This window comes from Chroicocephalus ridibundus, chromosome 2 (assembly GCF_963924245.1).
Source record: "Chroicocephalus ridibundus chromosome 2, bChrRid1.1, whole genome shotgun sequence".
NCBI lineage: Eukaryota > Metazoa > Chordata > Aves > Charadriiformes > Laridae > Chroicocephalus > Chroicocephalus ridibundus.
The window spans coordinates 43,736,368-43,754,915 of NC_086285.1; the positions used below are offsets into that span (position 1 = coordinate 43,736,368).

Below are 18,548 nucleotides of genomic sequence, written 5' to 3' on the forward strand. Positions count from 1 at the left end.
GGCTTTCTTCGCTCCTGAATTCATGAAACTTCTGAGTAAAGGACAGCCAAGATACAGTTCAAAATCTTAATAAAAACTGCTGCTATCAAGCCTGAACAAAAGCCTTTAGTGAAACTTAAATACCGTAGAATAAAACTATGCCTTAAGGATTCATTGCTGCATATCTACGTGTTATGTACATATATATATATATAAAAAAAGCTAGTGTCCTCACTGCAAGCTCTATAATTTGACATGCTAGTACTTCATTTATGTTAACTCCTACTGCATTAGATCAGTATAAATCCATACACAGAACAAAAGCACAGCAACCTACAGATGCACGGCTTTATTCTCCTTCCTTTTTTTCCAACAGCAGCAGCCATTCACATTGAAAAAGAAGAACATTTCATAAAGAGCAAATAGTAATAATTCCTATTACCCTCGGTTCCATAAAAAATAAAAGTATTAGTTTCTAAGAATCAGCTGTTAAAACATGGGGTAAACATCACTTCAGCCGTCAGCACCTTTATATTTTGGTTTTGAGCAACAATAAATCTATTTCAGTATTTCTGCTTTTGATTCTGATCATGTACATTATACAGCTGAGCTCTTGGTAGCTTTTCAACCAGAGATGGTCAAATCTGGGGCCTACAGGAGAGATGGGGAGGGACTCTTTATCAGAGACTGTGGCGATAGGATGAGGGGGTAGCGGTTTTAAACTCAAAGAGGGGAGATTTAGATTAGATATTAGAAAAAAATTCTTTACTGTGAGGGTGGTGAGACACTGGAACAGGTTGCCCAGAGAAGCTGTGGATGCCCCATCCCTGGAAGTGTTCAAGGCCAGGCTGGATGGGACTTTGAGCAGCCTGGTCTAGTGAGAGGTGTCCCTGCCCACGGCAGCAGGATTGGAACTATAAGGAAACTTTAAGGTCCTTTCCAACCCAAACCATTCTATGATTCCATGAATACTCATTTTTTGTGACTGCAACTACCTTATTGTTTTCAGACCTTTACATTCTTTGACACATGCAAATGGTAAACTATTAAGAATTTATAATATGCAGTTTTAATTACTAAACTATAGTTGTGTGTTCATAGGTTTATTTCTTCCCATTATCTAAACTTAAACAGCCAGCAGAAGCTACTTTTTTGTGAAATGACTTGTGATCTGTCTTCAAACAGACTTTTATAAAGTTCTTTAAAGGTATCAGCAATTATGCAATTTATGCCATATCTGCTATTTTGGCAATAAAAAGACTTTTTTTTTTTCATTTCTCCTTTTATCTATTGGATTTGAAACAACAAAGCAGAAGTTGAACAGATTTTATGCAAATCTGAGCAAAAAGCCAACTGAACTGACTCATTTTCTTCCAATAAAGTCTTCAGAAGGGCACTATGGATTTAAGTTGAGAGACAAAGCGTAAACTGAGGGCACAATAGGACCTACAAAATCAGTATTACACTGTGATGACGCATAAGATAATCTTGACGCTTTAAACATCCAAGGAAGTTTAATAAACTGAAGATAAGAACTAGAAGTGAACAATCTGATGATCACTTTTTAAACCAGATGTTTTTGTTTCTTCTGCTACACTACTATTACTTCCTCTCAAGTAACTTTATATCTTTATCACACTCCTTTTCTCTCTCCATTTATGCACTCACCTAAAAACTACAGAAGAACTATTTTAGGTAACATAGACTTGAGAAACTAAAAGATAGCTGGCAAGAAAAATCAGGTAAAATAGACAAAGGTTGCTTTCTTCACTCCTCACTACATTTCTAGCTTGCTCAGATTCCATTTTCTTACATCTCCCCCCATCGTTTCTATTCAACTAACACCCATTATTAAGAAAGCAATTCGAGAATGACTGGATGCGTATTTTACTTAACATAATAAAACTTACTAACATCATGAAACGCTAAATCACAGTATCAAAATCAAAAGCACAAAGAAAATACAAATATTTTGGAAAAATCTGTATTTTACCTTTAACACAGAAGTCATGAACACTGACAGCCCCATCAGGACAAAAATCATCAATCCTGTCACTCGTTGCTCCCGGATTCCCAAAAACTTTGGTTGCTCTCCTGGTGCTGAGCATTCAGATTCAACTTTCAGGCTGTTAACATGACTTATAGACAGGACAGTTGCAGCAACAAACCACGGTAAACCCATGATAGAACATATCCCCAACATAACACCAACCATGAGCAGATCAAGATGGTAACCACAGCCTTTCTGTAAAATTAAGCAGAGAAATAATTTAATAAGTTTTCTATTTATCTGATATCATTATTTATAACGTAGCCGGTAAATAACTGATAACTACAAAAGTTAGATAATTTGAGAATGTCCACAAAATTATATTCATTCTTTATTAGTCAATACATAAATTTATTTAGTAGCTGTTGGTAATGTTTCACAGACTTGCAGGATGAATCCGATTTAAATAAGCTTGACTTAACACGATGTTAGGGTTTTGTGAAAATGACTTTTACCTTCAGCTTATGCTCTTTCCTGTTTATAATAACAGCTGTTATTTGTTGATCCATGAAAATGAGAATGGTGCACAGTAAAGCAGGAACAGCAGCTATCAATAGTGTCCACCAAGGATTACTTCCAAGAGGATCTATGAACCATCCTCGGTCTTTTCGGGTGGGCTGAAAAAAACCAAAACATCAGCAATAGGAATTAAACAACTGAAAGAAAATGCAGGTTTTATTGCCACAAACAGCTGCAATGAACAGATCAACAGTCTCAAACGCGTGTTTAGATTTTATTCCAATGCCTTTGACCAAAAGACTGACTTGGCTGTTATATGTGAACGTGACGTTTACATGGAAAATTAAAACAAATGCATTCCATTCCTTCATTTTTGCACATTTGCACAAAAGAATGCTTCCTTTTCAGTGATATTATAATATAAAGCATAGTCTCTTCTGTCAGATGAGACATACGTCCAAAACAGAAAAGAGAGATTACTTCATCAACAACATTATAAGTAAAAAAGATAAAATTCTGTTTCTACACAATTCCATTGTTCTACTGTATATGAAACTGTAAGCATTTAAAAAGTTAAGCTTTTAAAAGGTTTTATTTCTTACTTCAAATTTCTCTGGAACATGAAGCTTAGGAGAAGGTACTCCTACAAGATAGTCAATCAAAACCATGATTACTATGGTCAGAAATACTGCAAAGTCACTGATGGTAGAACGCACCTATAAAGAAAAGACTTGTATTAACTCTTGCTTTTTCATCATTAGAATTTGCTTGTATAGGAAGACAATTTTCTCCCCTATGAGTAGTGAAGTCTGTTTATATCATACTACACCCCTGAACATTACATATATTTTCTCTTTTCATTTTAAAATTTAAGCTGCCTGCCAGAATAGCATGAAGTTGCAGAAGGAAAGCATTCTGTAAAACTCTTCATACCATTATGTCATTTAAAAGTCATCTACTGCAAGAAGTAAATTACTTAAAATAATGCCTTCCTCATCTTCCTATCCCCTCAATACTACCAGGAGGCTGGGCCATCACAGCTAGGCTCTTGTAGATTAATTCAACAGCATCACTGAATTGTTCCGAAATCAATATTCGTACATTTGATGTTTTAATAGACAGGAGAGGCATAATTTGCAATATATTCAGGTTATCAAAGGTGACTTTATTAAACATTAGGAACACACTGTAGGAATAAGCTGAGTTTTATAGAAGATCTAACCACTTTATTTTGGCTAGCAGAGGTTGTGTAAATCAGTCCAAGGATAATCATGATATTAGCCTGATTAGAAATAGTGATCTCCTGAGGAACCACTCAGAATCCTTCATACGTCAGCAGCTTGGGGAAAGCAATCAATTGTTTTGTACGGCTAGGTGAGGAAAAGAGCAGCAGTATTAACTCTTCCAAATTATACTTGGCAATACCCATTAACATGAGAAGACGGACTGCTTAGGTCTTCTAATGCTTAGTGTTGTAACTACACAAAAGTAGAGAACAAGCAGTGAATTTTCTGCAGCACATTTCTTTCATCTAATGTCTTCATTTTTGGAACTATTAGCTAATTTTCTGTTTTCAACTTCTTCTTCTGTTTTAAAAGAAATCTCTCAATATAAAGTTCTGAAGCAAAATAGAAAACTCAACTCCACTAAGTTTTACTACTGTATTTATCACAAGATAACAATAGTCTCTAATCAGAATTACCTTCGTTGGGAAATAACGTTTGGTCTTGAATTGCTTAAGGAAAGAGGAGAGGAAAAACGTTGTGAAGAATAATATGACAGACCAGAAGAGAACATCTGGAATATATGGTCCATGATGGCCACAAGCTGATCCACGAAACACACCATGAAATTCTAAACATTCCTGCAAAGAAAAAAACTACTTAAATTTCTACATTTTATTCATTTATTACATTCAACCTAACTTGCAGCTTTTCAATATAAAACACATTTAAGAACCTTCACAATCCCAAAAAGGGTGTTCTTTCCTTCATCACTACCTCATCCTGAAATGCCAAATATGTGTGCTGTCTGTTCCAGAAGAGCCACATTAGCCATCACATTATTCCAGGATGACAAAATGCTGGGAAATGCCCAAGAAGAAACAACTACTTTACATTCACCTCATTTCTATTCTATTTCTCAAAGCATCACAAGACTGAACGTATAAATAAAGACTGAGGACTAAGCCTAGGAAAAGCAGACTATCCAACATCAACTTTCAAGCTAATGAACATAGAAAAGGACCACCTCAGTTTCTACCACCTCTTTATTCTTGACTTTGTTTTGTCCTGATACAGATAAAAGTTTCTAATAAAGTAGAAAAGCATCATAAATAATGGATTTGAATAAAAAAGAAAACAAAGTCAGACAATCCCTACCCAAAAGGCTCACTAAAATGCAAAGTAAAGAATTAAAGTAGAGACATGGAGTACAACAGATCAAATAGTCGGCAGCAGCACTGCCACAACCTTGTCTTCAAACAGGCTGAGTTATCGAAAACTTATGACAGAAATTCTCTGTGTTAACAATCTACTTTGATTATAAGCACCAGCAAATCCTGAATCAGTTCTGTCTCTCTGGGAAGACTAAAGATGCTTAAGAGAATGAAGAGGTATATAAAATAAAAAATAAATAGAAAATGAATATTGTAACTGTTCAAGAGAAACTGCCACCCTAAGTGATTATGGTAGACTAGAAGCTGTTGGTGGTACACAGAAAACACTACAGCTAAAACTCAAGTAAAGCACTGAGGCTTTTCATAGTATTTTTGCTGTGCAAAACACCTAGTTTCAGTATGAATATCTAGGTTCAGACACAAGGACAGCCCATAAACAGATGTCTACTGCCATCTTAGCCTAAGATGGCCAAAGTAGGCACACGCAGCTAGCACACGCAACACAAAATCTCTACCAGATCCAAATCTTTCAAGATGTAGGTGAAAACCAGATGCCAGGGTATGCAAAGTGACTGTGGACAGCTGCATTTAGGCAACTGAATCCCACCCAATGATCGACTAAATCAGTAAAAATGTTTCTTCCTAAAAGCTTTCAGTATCACTTCCACACGGTAACTTTCCTCCTCTTCACCTACCCACAAAATTAGATCTCAGTATGAAATATCCAGTTCAGAAGGTAATGCTTTCAAGCCTCTTCCTTCAAATAGCTCTTCTCCTTTTCTTTTAACCTTCAGTTTTCCAAATAATTATTTTTTTCCAATCAATATTTAGATAGTTTCTCTGTTTGTGTTGTATTTTTATACCAACATCTAACAGACTGATGAAACATGTTTTGCTACCACATTTTAACTGCAGATTCCATCTTAACATCTTCTTAAAAATACAGTTTTAAAGAAAACAATCCAGGTTCAAATAAAGGAAGAAACCAGATGAAAAATATTAATCAAGACTGGTACTGTGTATGTATTTATTTTTTATATGCACACACATATATACATAGCTTTTACATACTCACAGGAACTGTAAGGTTACTCCATGCTATATTTTCCACAGATATATTCATATCCCTCCACACCTGCAAAGTTTCATTGCCGGGATTCTCGGGCTCAGAACACACACATCTGAAGGGGAAGAAAAAAAAGCTGATATGCTTTTAAGCTGTAAATGCCAAAATGCAGTGATTTTGCAGTAGTTTTAAAAATCCTAAAGAGTTTAAATCAGAGTTTATCCCAACCTTCTATGAAAGTAGCAGAGCACAAGGCATGACATGAATTTGCATGACATGAACTAGCATTATCGGAGGGGTGGGGAAAGTGATGATGCAAAAAAGCAACTGCTCAAGAGGTTGAATGGATTGGACCAAAAAACCAAACTATGTATTTTAAAGAATTACAAGCAGGCAAAATGTTGACTTAATTATTTGACTGATCTGCCAGCTTTTAAATAGCATGACAACTGAAAATAAAACAAAACAGATAATATACGCGGACTTCTACATATTGTGAATTACAGATGAAGATAATAATCCAAATGACACCACTTTCCAACAACCCTATACTAACATGTATTGTGTAATTTCTAAAGATTTCTACATAATTCAACTTGGCACAAAGAGTTTTCTACGTGTACAGGTTAAGGTTTTTAGATTTCTATACAGCATTAACATCCCACAGTGAGTCAAACTTCAATTAGTCCTACTGTACACTAACATAAGAAAAAAAAGATAGTTTAATTTAAATAATTGGTGTAGATGACTCAGTTTCGGCAACTCCTTTTCAAACCAGACATGTCATTATCCTCTAGAAGTTTCCAAGTCTTTTCTAAAATTTTGGTAGTTAGCCATTTATGTTGCATTTGGCATGCCTTCTGATCTACATATGGCCAAAAGTGGTCACTCTGAAATAAGACACACAATTTTTGAGTATGTAGTGGGCTAACCTAAGATATAAATGCATAAGTTGCTCAGATTTAAAGCAACTGCATATATGCATTTTTAATAACTTTTTGAACAAGTAAAAGTGCCCCTCCCTACTGCAGTTATCCTTTCTGTCAGAGAGACTGACAGAAGTACTCATCAGTTAAAAAAAAAAAAAAAACAAAACCAACTGTAACACATTGAATATTGATTTAATGGGATGTTTTCAAATAAAGCTATTCAAGCACACCAAACTGTAAGCTTGACACGTAAACAATTACGTAAAAGAAGAGAAACAGATAATAAGCAAGAAATAAGCCTCCTTTTTCTCTTTCGAAAAGCAAAGAACCAGGGCAACTTGCATCCTGAGAGTGTCAAGGTCAAGAAGGAAAAAGCACTAAATGTGCACAGGCAAAAAGAATCTAGATTTGCAAAGCATAATGTTTAGGGAACTTAAAAAAATTAAGAAATAAATATACTTTCCTTTCATAACTGAATCCTAAAGTAACAGCAAAAGGAAACAGAAGATTGGAAAGCAGTAATTCCTAGAAGGTAGTCGCAAACAGAGTAACTTAAGAATCATCAGAAGAGAAAGGAACTGCAACAGTAAGTATGATGAGACAAAAAGAAAGCATCTTTACTTGCTGGTCAAGGCAGTAACATGAACAAGCATGCCGAACGAAGACTGACAAGACAAGTTTCTAAACAGACACAATGAAGATACAGGATGCCATCAAGTAGATAAGCGGAAATCCAGGAAGAGAAAGAAAAAACAGAAAATGGAAGAGTATTTGAGAGAGTCTTCTGGCTCACTTAGCTGAAGATGCTTGTTTCGCACCCTCTTCCCCCTGCAGGTACAGAGAGGGGGGGGAAAAGCGTGCAATTGTAAAAGGCTGCATCTCCCACAGCTTTATGATAGAAAAAAGATACAGGATAAACCAAAGCTGAACTCTGTGGCACACCCTTGAAGACATGTGTGACACGTCACAGAGCTAAACCAAGGAAATGTCACACCTTCCTCTCTCCACCCTCATGTTCCTCCACACCTATGCTGGTGTACCAAAACACAATCAGGTCCAAAGAAGGTCTACAGTATAGTTTCTGCCAGATCAGTGAATTTAACATGCTCACACGGGAGTCCAGTGAGGTCCCAGAGCTGTCCCCCTGCAGCCCATGGAGGTCCACGGTGGAGCAGAGATACAACTGCAGCCCATGGAAGACCCCACCCCAGAGTAGGTGGATGCCTGAAGGAGGCTGTGACCCCATAGGAAGCCCGTGACGAAGCAGGCTCCTGGCAGGTCCTGTGGCCCCATGGAAAGAGGAGCCCACACTGGAGCAGGTTTGCTGGCAGGACTTGTGACCCAGTGGGGGACCCGTGCTGGAGCAGTCTGTTCCTGAAGGACAGCACCCCATGGAAGGGATACACGCTGGAGTGGTTCATAAAGAACTGCAGCCCATGGGAAGGGCTCACGTTGGAGAAGTTCATGGAGGACTGTCTACCATGGGAGGGTAGACATGCTTACCATGCTAAAGCAGGGAAAGAGGGTGAGGAGTCCTCCCCCTGAGGAGGAAGGAGTGGCAGAGACATGTGTGATGAACTGACCACAACCCCCATTCCCCATCCCCTTTCGCCACCTGGGGTGGCAGTAAAGAGAAATCGGGAGTGAAGCTGAGTTTGGGAAGAAGGGAGAGATGCGGAGAAGGTATTTTAAGATTTAGTTTTTATTTTCTTATTACCCTACTCTGATTTGATTGGTAATAGATTAAAATAATTTCCCCAAGACAAATCTGGTTTGTCCATGATGGTAATTGCTCAGCAATCTCCCTGTCCTTATCTCGATCCCCAAGCCTTTCATTGCATTTTTCTCCCTCTGTCCAGCTGAGGAGGGGGAGTGGTAGAGTGGCTTGGTGGGCACCTAGTATCCAACCAAAGTCAACACACCACAGGTAGGTAATATACAACCACCACAGAAATAAATGAAATATAAAAAGAGATACGCCTAAATAGCTTGCTTATTGCTTTCCTTAAAGGAAAACAAGTTATTTTTGTAATGATAGTTTTACTGCTAGTTACTGTGATGAATAGAAATAATATTTCTACTTAGTCAGGAAAGAAAAAAAAAACAGAACTATTGTATTTTCTGTTTTTCTTCTCTCAAAAAAAAAAAGAATTTTTTTAAACTCAAGTGTTCCCTGTAATTACAGTAGAAAGTAACACTGTTTGAAGATGTTAACTCCCTGTTCAAAGCATATGAAAGTTGCAGAAGCTCTCCATGAGATAAAATACCTGGAAATAATTCTCACCCAGGTGGGGTAAACTATCATGAGTTCTAGAAGCGTTAAGGCAGAACTCGTGTTCTGACCTTTAATCTCCAGGGTGACCTTTAATAAAGCTGCAACTAAAGCAGGCTTTGTCACAGCCCCTCATCCCTAGCTAGCACAGAAAATTCAATTCCACAGCATCCTGAATAGAATTTTTCTGAGGTTTCTCATACCCATACCACCCCCAGCATTCCTCCTACCCTTCCACGGAGAGGCACACATTGCAGTTTAGTTAACGGTATGTCTCTATACTATAAACCTTTTCCCTACGTATTTTAATAACAGAAAGAAACGTGGTACTTACGAATATAAAGTCAGTTTATCCAAATCATTGTGCATATTGAAGGCATACACTTCTCCCAAATGAAAAAGCTTTTCCAATGCCTCATAAATAAATATGATGCATATAAGCGCTGCAAAAGCTTCCTCAGTAAATCGAGTGATGTAACACACAAGGCTGCTGGCATCTGTGGCTACAAGCACTATGCATAAAAATGCTGTCCACAGACCAATGCTAGTTCGCAGGGAGAGGTAGGAAAGACCATAATCCCTGTGTGAAGAAACAAACAGAAGTATTAACTGAGCTCAGAAGTCACCTATACTATATTCTATTTGAAAACCAATACTGAGGCCAAGCTCTATAGGTAATTCACCACTTCTCTCATCCTTGATGTTAGTTCTGAAGGAAGCAGACATTTTTCTGTCTCATCTTCCAAAGTAAAGCAACACTGCAAGACATTTCTAGGACTGAGGGTGCAACTACCTAGCTTGGGAAGCATCATGGTGACAATCCTTCCAGAACTACCTAGATGCTTTCACCTAGAGGACAGATCAATCCCTGTTTACCCCTGCAGAATCAAAGCAAACATCTCCACACAGTGAAAACATAACTTTCATGAATTCCTAGCCACATCTTATCACTGATTTTCTCATTAAGGTGCACCAGTGCCTTATAGCTTTGCCAAGTCACATCCATCTCTTAAGTCTCTTGCCGCTGCATTTACATCTTCATGGACATCCACATTGAAGACACATCCGCTTTCAACTACAGCTATTCTAACAGGCTAGAAGGTTAGAAAGTGCATCAAGCTAATACAAACATCACTTACCTGCAAAATTTAAATAATATTTTTTCAAATACTAGAACTGGTCCGGTGCTCCCCAAAATTGTAAGAGGTTGCCCAGCAAAGAGTGAATAGGCAATCCCAGTTAGTGAGGCTCCAAAGAGAGACTCTATTGCACTCTGTTTGGGGGAAAAGAAACTGCTGTAACTATGCTGCCTTTCAGGTTAGTGTTTAGCATCACATCTGCATAAACACAGTTTTAAAATGCATTAACTTAGAAACAAGACAAGATGTAAAAACATTGCAATTAATACTGATGTTTGAAACAAGAATAACTTAACACGGTTTTGCAGTAACAATACCATAGACAACAGATTTTGAAAACTTCACTCCTGAGAAACATAAAGCCATCCAAAACCATGAGAACAAGTTACTAGTCCTGCTAGCTATGGAGGAAAAACATACCAACAATTACTACAAGTTTGAACAACAACAACAACAAAAAAAGTTACTCAACACGTAATTTATGGAAAGCATTATCTGTCTCTGCAAAGAAAATAGATATATCTACACATTGCAACATACCTGTACCAAAACATGATACGGTGTGCCGTATCATACCTGCATCAGTTAACCAAGCATTACAAAATAAAAAAAACTGACAGGTGGAGGTGCGGGGGAAATTACTGAACAATATCGGTTTATGTATACATGACACCAAAAATAGATGAGCAGTAAACCAATGTCCCACCTGGTAATGCATTTTTTTTCATTGAAGTAAGAGATCTGCTTCAGTTCTTGAATTAAATGTTTTACTATAACATTGTCTGTTAAAAAAAATTACAATGCACCTCAAAAGAGAGGGGCAGGACTTTTTCATTTCTAAAATGATATTAATGTTACTTGAAAATAGTTAACTACACCACTTACAACTAATCTGAATTCCATGACTTCTCATAAAGGGTTCCTGGTGGAATTTTTGAGTGTTTGTTATTTTGCAATTATAGAAGCCTAAGAAAACAATATTTATGCAAACTTAAGCTCCAATTCAGGAAAGCATCTAAAACTGGGCAAAATGGTTTGCTGAACTGGGGCTATTCAAAATGAAAACATTGAGTCCTTTGTTCATTACATTGGAAAAAAAAATATATATATAATCTCAGTCTCATGTTCTATTACCTTTAAATTAGTGCTTTTGGTTAGTCAATGCATTAACCTTGGGGCTCTCAATCAAGGTGGCAGGGACAGGAGTACTGTGGAGGTGATGACCTCTGGGAATGTGAGGGAAGGTTTCAAACACAAACTGTGTACCTTACAATGTCAGCTACTGTGCTTGAACATGTGTGTGCAGTAACTAAATTTTATATTCAATGATGCACACCAAGTATCTGAAGGCAGGAACAAACCCGCAAACAATTCCAGACAGCTAAAAGAAAGAAGGTGTTTAAGAATCAAGCTTTAAAAGGAGCATATTCTCATAATTATACATGATGTACATACAAAAATTACATCAACATTTTGATAACCACTCCTACATTTAGAGTGGCAAAAACAGCACACAAAAAAGATAAAACTTATTTCTGTATTTGCTATCAGCTTGAAGTGCTATATCAATAAACAAAAATCTGAGTCAACATCATTACTTGAAAGAGATAAAATAGTTAACTAAATTTTAATATAGTAAAAGCTTGAAAACTGATCTAAGTATCAAGAAGAATGTTACAGCATAATAAGCTTTACCAGGATCACAAAATTTGTAAAGGACATGTCTGAATACATCCTTCCCTCCCCCAAAATGACCGAGCCTTGTTTCTTCATAACGGATTTAAAAACAGAAAATACACTTCAAACTAGTTTATTCACAGGCCAATTGACACAAACACTAAGTTATTAACATTGATGTCTGCTGTTAAGTATTCTTTCCCTGCTCCAAAACCAAAGTGCAATGTTATTTTGGTTAAAAAGGTGCTGGTGTTATCTACTGCCCAACATAACACTACCAAAATTTCATGTGTGCAGTTTATATTCAAGTTTTTTACAGTGAAGAGTATTTTCTGCTCATAAACCTTAGCCACTTTCTTTCATTGTTAACAACATACCATTAGTGAGAACATATACGTATCCTGTCCGTTATTTAAATACACAATTGACTGCTACCCACACACTGCAGGCATTATCATCCTCGTAGGCCTACTACTCAAGGCCAGTACATGTTCTTGGCTATCCACCTTGAGCCTCTGACTTTGCCTAAAGTAGGCCTAGTGGGATGGTGCACCTTTACTGCCATTCATTATTTTTAAGTAGCCAAAAAGAAGGCAATGCAAGCCCTTTCTCAATTCATGAAGCCATTCATCCAATAAGGCAGGATAAACATTTTTTTACCTCCACTGTGCATCTTCTCCTGTTCACATGGGTTCCCCACATTTTCCACAGCAATTACCTTTTGGGGAAGGTCTGCTTTGGGGCAGGCTAATCAAGTGCTGTGGGTAAATTCTTCAAATACAAGTATAAATAAATGAGACAAATGCACACAGTGACTTGCCTCTGAAGATCTAAAAGCCTGGCCACTACCATTCTTTGTACTCACTATTCTGCCTTGTGTAGCTTCTCCCAGGAGCCCTCCAAAAGTGATTACAGGAGACATACAGGCACAGTATAGGAAAAGAATCGAGGCCAGGCACTGCAGGCTTAATGCATCCTTGAAGTCACTCAAGAAAAAAGGTGCTTTCCTTTGGATGTCAAGTATCAAACCACCAAAAAGCCTAAATAGGTGAGATGAAACTCGTCAAACTGTACACTAAAGGATTCTAGCTAGTTCAAAACTATGGGCTACACATGACTGCCAGTGCCTATTGCCAGCGCAAATTAGCTATTTCATAATCCAGATTAAAGCATAACAGTTTAAAATGTAAACGAGAACTTTATCTATTCCAAGTCAGCAGTATTCCAAACATAATCAAGCAAGTTACCCACATTTTTAAAGCTGGCTAGGTATTTTTGTATATAGGCTAGATACTGATAAAATATCTTTGCAAACGATTTTACCTAAATAACATATTAAGTCAAATCTGTTTTATGATATTCAAAACAAGGAACAGAAGAAATATGTTACATTTCAACCAAGACCACTGCATTGATACATTTCAATATTACTACTCCAATAAGTAGATGTAGCTTTTTGATTTGAATTCTTTACGTACATATGGTTAGGTCCATATATAAATTTAGGTCTACCATTTTTAACAGTGTTCTCATCTGAAATATACAGACATTCTACAAATGAAATACAAAACCAAACATATATAAGTTAGTTCAACTGTAAATTTATTAGCTTTAATTAAAAAGCTTTGGGCAGTTTCCAAAATTTTTCAAGACTCCAAAATACTAGGTATAATTTGCACCTACAAAAAATTGATTTTATTTTGAATTAAAATAAGAAATAAAAATAGTCCATTTCTAAGAAAAACAATAGTCTTATCTAGGGATAATTCTGTGGGCAGAAATGAACTTCTCAGCTCCACATACTGCCTGCAAAAAGCTGAAAAAGTAAGCGTAACAAAGCCAAAATGATAAAGATCAACACCAATGTTGTAAAGTCTTTCTTGGAAAGGTATGAGAAAGATGCATTTCATTTGGAAGTTTATCATTTTGGGGATAACAACATTGTACATCTTTTCCAGAATTTCTCAGTTGATTTAACCTCTACTTTCTCATCTGACATATTAAGGTTTAACGTTAACCATGTACTTCCAATGTTTGGGGCTTTTTTGGCAAATATTTCAGAATTAACAGAGAACAACGCAACTCAACTGAAAGAAATCCCTTTAATTTTATTTTAGATCTAAAAGAAACCTAACCAAAACCAAACCAATACCAAAGTATTTTTTGCCACTTTATATTCCTTGTTGCTCCATGTCATACATGTTTAATAAAACAGATTTGCATTAATGGAAATTTTTAGTACATAGCCCAATACTGAAAATTGTATATTCCTCCTATAATTACAATAATTGCATGCTCTTGACAATTAAAAATTAAAACCCAACTCTTAAAATTCAGTTAGTTAAATTAGGCAGCATCTTGTATGAAATCCCTTGCAAATGTGTTGAGAAACATTGCCACAGGCTTGAAAATGCTTTAAGCAGACTGGCATTTATAGGCAAGAATCCAACACTTGAAAAGGAAAAAGGATGTGCTCTGACACTTCTACCATGATTTTTTATGTTCAAATGTCATCATTAAAAACTGTGGAGATTTATCACTTTTATTTCATTATGGTAGCTAGTATTTAGGGAAGTGAACACACCTTCCAGTTCTCTCAAGTTCAGGTCCAGCATGATGGCCTTCTTCTTTGAGAGTCTCTCCTGTAGGAGTAGATCCATTTGGAAATTTAGGTACCTTCCTTTTCTCCTACAGGACAAAAAAAAAAAAAAAAAAGAAAAAGAAAAAGAAAAAATGCTCGTACTTTGAAACTGCCTCTACACTAAAAAGCATAATTCAAAGACAGCAGGCAGAGACTTTACACCTTCCAAACCTTTTTCATGCTCCCAGCTTACCAGCAGTCCTCCATTTGCCAAATTAATCTTTTGTTGAGTGAAGATGACTAGAACCAGTCATCCCAAAAAAGATCTTATTAGCACCTTGCACAACAATATTAATCTCCCCTCTTTCTACAAGAAATATGTCCCTGAGACATGATGAAACAAAACCTATCTTAAGACACGGTTGAATTTCAACCATGAGGTCTAGATATTTTTAAATACTTTTTTTCCTCAATCATTTCCAGAGCAGAAGCCTCTCGCTTCTAACAGAAACTGACCTCACTTGATGACACACGCCGTATTTAGTTGAAGTATAAATGAGAAGTCATTCCAATAAAAATGAGAAGTCATTCCCTTATTGAGCAAGCTGCTCACCAGCTCCTCATAAATTTCTCAGCCGAGCTTGCTTTCCAAAAACCCCTGAGCCCTGCTTATTTTGGAAACTATTTAAGCAGTGGCCTCAGGCTATTCATGAATAAGCTGCACTGCTGTCACCCCTCCATTCCACCCACTTCCCAAACCACCACAACGCCAACCTTCTGAACCAAGAGCACTGGGCTCTACTCCCACTTTTGATCCTGGCAGCAGGAATCTCAGTTGCAAAGAGGGGGAAAGGGAAGAAATCAGAGTCTCTCCTAAGGTCCAGCTTCCCCCTTGGATCCCATTCCAAGCTTCTATTGCAACTGAGCAATATGATCCATTTTTACCTATTTCATAAACATTCTGTGAACATTACATGTTAGCCGATATACATGAAAACATTTCAATCAATGTTGTATGCAAACATACATTTTTATATGAATTACAATAGTCTTGCTGATCATTGTTAGAATAATAAAATTTACAATAGGAACTAGGGTACAGTTTCAGACCAATTCTCCTACATCCCACATGAACTCATTTCAGTATTACAAAAGGAAACTACTTTTTCTTCCAAACAAATGTGTGGGGTTTCCTAATGCTTTATTGAAGTTTATACTCCGCACACGATTTATTTGCATTAGGAAATGGCATTTTCGAAGTAAAAATCATGTGAGGTCTCTAATGGACTTTTTTTCTTTTTCTTTTACCTGGGAAGGAACACTTTTTGGTGGCTCAATTCGTATAGACGGATCCCATTCTCCTGGAGGCAAGACTGTCACTTGGTCTAAAAATTCATCAATTCCTGACAACAAATCATTTCGGTCTTTTGCTTTATAGGCAACATCATGGAATACCTAGAAGAAGAAAAGTACCCAACATTCTTTTTTTTTTTTTTTTTTTTTTAAAAGAGGAATTGATTTCAAGGAACACTACATTATTTTTTAAAAGGCATGGGAAATTTTTTAAAGGTACTCAGAAGTTAGGCTTTTACTATACTTGCACACTTTTGCATTAAAAACTACTTGTATGCACCCCCCTATGGAACATAAAATAAGGAAGTTTTATCTCCAAACTCAAAAGGAATATTGAGTTGATTTCTAGATTTTTAATTTAAAAATTAATCTTCAATATTCAATTCAGTAAATCAAGTTCATGTACTATTGCCTGAATAATTCTGCCCCACAGTCACTGTGCCCATATGCTGTGCTAAATCAGAACAAAAATACTTTAAATAAACTTGCTTTTTGGTTTGAAGGTTATATTAAGAATAAGAACTTCATTTGTTTACCTCTAGCTTAATTAATTTTAAAAGACTTCTTAAAAAGCACACAAATTTCTGGTTTACATTTCCAAACTTTAAAATTGTTCTAGAGTAAAGAAATATTAGAATTTCTATCAGGTAACCATAATAATTACCAGCAATTCAGTAGGTGGCGCTCAATGCAAAGTTAACATTAAAACATCCTAATTTCACTAAGTCTTTAAAAGTGCAGATTCCCCTGTGCTCTTTAAAACCATCCACCATGGCTCTAAGCGTATGACTTCAAATGCCTAGTAAAATTCTAATTTTAGTTATTTTACCTCGCTTTAATAAAAAAAAATAAAAAAATGTGATGATTCACACGCGTTCTTAAGCTTTCTGTCCTCAACACTTACGCAGTTTGTTGTGTCCTTTTTGACGTACAGTTATTCATGTCAGATGCAGTTCTATTTAATGGTTCTATTTCCTAATTGAATACAAAAATGAAATCTATACACCAAAGCTAAAACATTTTTTTCAGAAATACATTTAGAATTTTTTCAAGAAAGACAAGGGGAAAAGTTAATTTACCATTATCTAGTTCACTAACAAAAGAAGTAAGTTTCCAGTTCTTCATTTAACCAGTTTGGGGTGTGTTTGTTTTGTTGTTTTGTTTTTTTTTAATCTGTCACTCTGGAGTACATTTATTGAAAACAGTCAGTAAATACATTATTCTAGACTTCTGTAAAATACATCACTCACGTCATCTGTCATAAGTGTTGCTATTGATCTTCCAATTTCATGGTACTGTGGAGCTTTTCCTGCTGGTCCCAGCAATAAAAACAAAAAGCTGTGGAGAAAGCAATCGAGATGAATTCAGCTGACTCATTGGAATATACTCAGAGGGTTCTTTCAAACTAATTTTTAAAGAAAATTTAGTTGTGAAGTAAGTATACCTTCTTCACCATTTCAAATCTTAAAGACTGCTGCAAGACTAAGAAAAGACTTGCCTCAAAATCGTTACTGGAAGGGACTCGAATCCTGAACCAAAACTACTCTGAAATCATCTTAGTTAAGCCTAATTTTTCAACTCCTTACAGTGTCGTAAACGTAGTAGAAATCCACAGGCTAGAGCTCAATGACTATTTCCTCCACATTATATGCCTTACCGACATTCCCACTGGCAAAGATCCCTTAGGGCCTTGGAGCTTTATGACCTGTTCTAGCCTCCCTGATGATCACCTCTTACAGGAATTAAACCCCCTCTCACTTGCAGTGACTGGGTACATCACACAGCAGATGCACACATGCACCTCAAGCGACACACTGGACGTATTTATATAGGCATATCCTCGTCCTGTGCCACTGGAAAAGAAGGGAACCTGCATTTTGAACACCTAAGAAAGTCAAAGTGTCATTTTGGGAAGGGAACCTAATCTGGGGGCGGGTCACAGCATATGTTATTCCAATCACAATAATAGTTATCACACTTTTTTTTGTAAAAAATACAAAAACAAGCCAAACTTGAACAGGACTAGTATCTTATAAGTTCAAAAGGATACAAACCGAAGAGTCAACCTCAGTAATTCTTTTCACAACCTTCTTCCTGTACTCCATGAAAATGAAGTTCTTAAGTACAACACATTTGAAAAAAGTAGTGCCTTCTTTCACATCGCACTACAGAAAAGCTCCATGTTATTTTTCCTTTGCAGGTTAACTACCCTAACTGAAACTGAGATTCCATCTTCAGAATCAAGTATGTTATTCCAAATCTGCAAGTGTACACCATTCTGCAAAATTCAGGACAGGATAATTTTAGCTACGTTAATACCATAATCCATTTGCAGAAATTTGGAAATTTCCCAAGAAACGATATGAGCATTAATGTCAACTACCCTCTGAAAATTCTCACATCTATTTATAAGAACACTACCAGAATTATTTTTGTCTTTCATTAGAGTATATAAAAGTTACAAAGATAAACAGGCACCTTGATCACCTATAAAACATTTAAAAAAAAAAAAAAAAAAAACCAAAAAACATAAATATACAAATTTATGTCAAACACCACAGAACAGCCCAATACATCAATGTGCACAGAAAATGAAATGTTATCCATGACGACTGATTAAATGACCTACTATCTGCATCATGGGA

General features: G+C 36.4%; 1 protein-coding gene across 3 annotated transcripts in view; it reads right to left on the reverse strand.

The window, feature by feature from the left end:
• The window catches only part of SLC4A7 (solute carrier family 4 member 7), a 101,164-nt gene that overhangs the window by 12,146 nt on the left and 70,470 nt on the right, over positions 1-18,548 (reverse strand). For all 3 annotated transcript variants that reach the window (XM_063325217.1, XM_063325219.1, XM_063325218.1), the window contains 11 exons: positions 17,154-17,241; positions 15,859-16,005; positions 14,554-14,657; positions 12,835-13,009; positions 10,293-10,426; positions 9,488-9,733; positions 5,962-6,067; positions 4,191-4,352; positions 3,091-3,204; positions 2,485-2,646; positions 1,973-2,224 (listed from right to left, as the gene is read on the reverse strand). In XM_063325217.1, the coding sequence (XP_063181287.1) occupies positions 1,973-2,224; positions 2,485-2,646; positions 3,091-3,204; positions 4,191-4,352; positions 5,962-6,067; positions 9,488-9,733; positions 10,293-10,426; positions 12,835-13,009; positions 14,554-14,657; positions 15,859-16,005; positions 17,154-17,241 (1,690 nt within the window). The remainder of the gene's footprint in view (positions 1-1,972; positions 2,225-2,484; positions 2,647-3,090; positions 3,205-4,190; positions 4,353-5,961; positions 6,068-9,487; positions 9,734-10,292; positions 10,427-12,834; positions 13,010-14,553; positions 14,658-15,858; positions 16,006-17,153; positions 17,242-18,548) is intronic.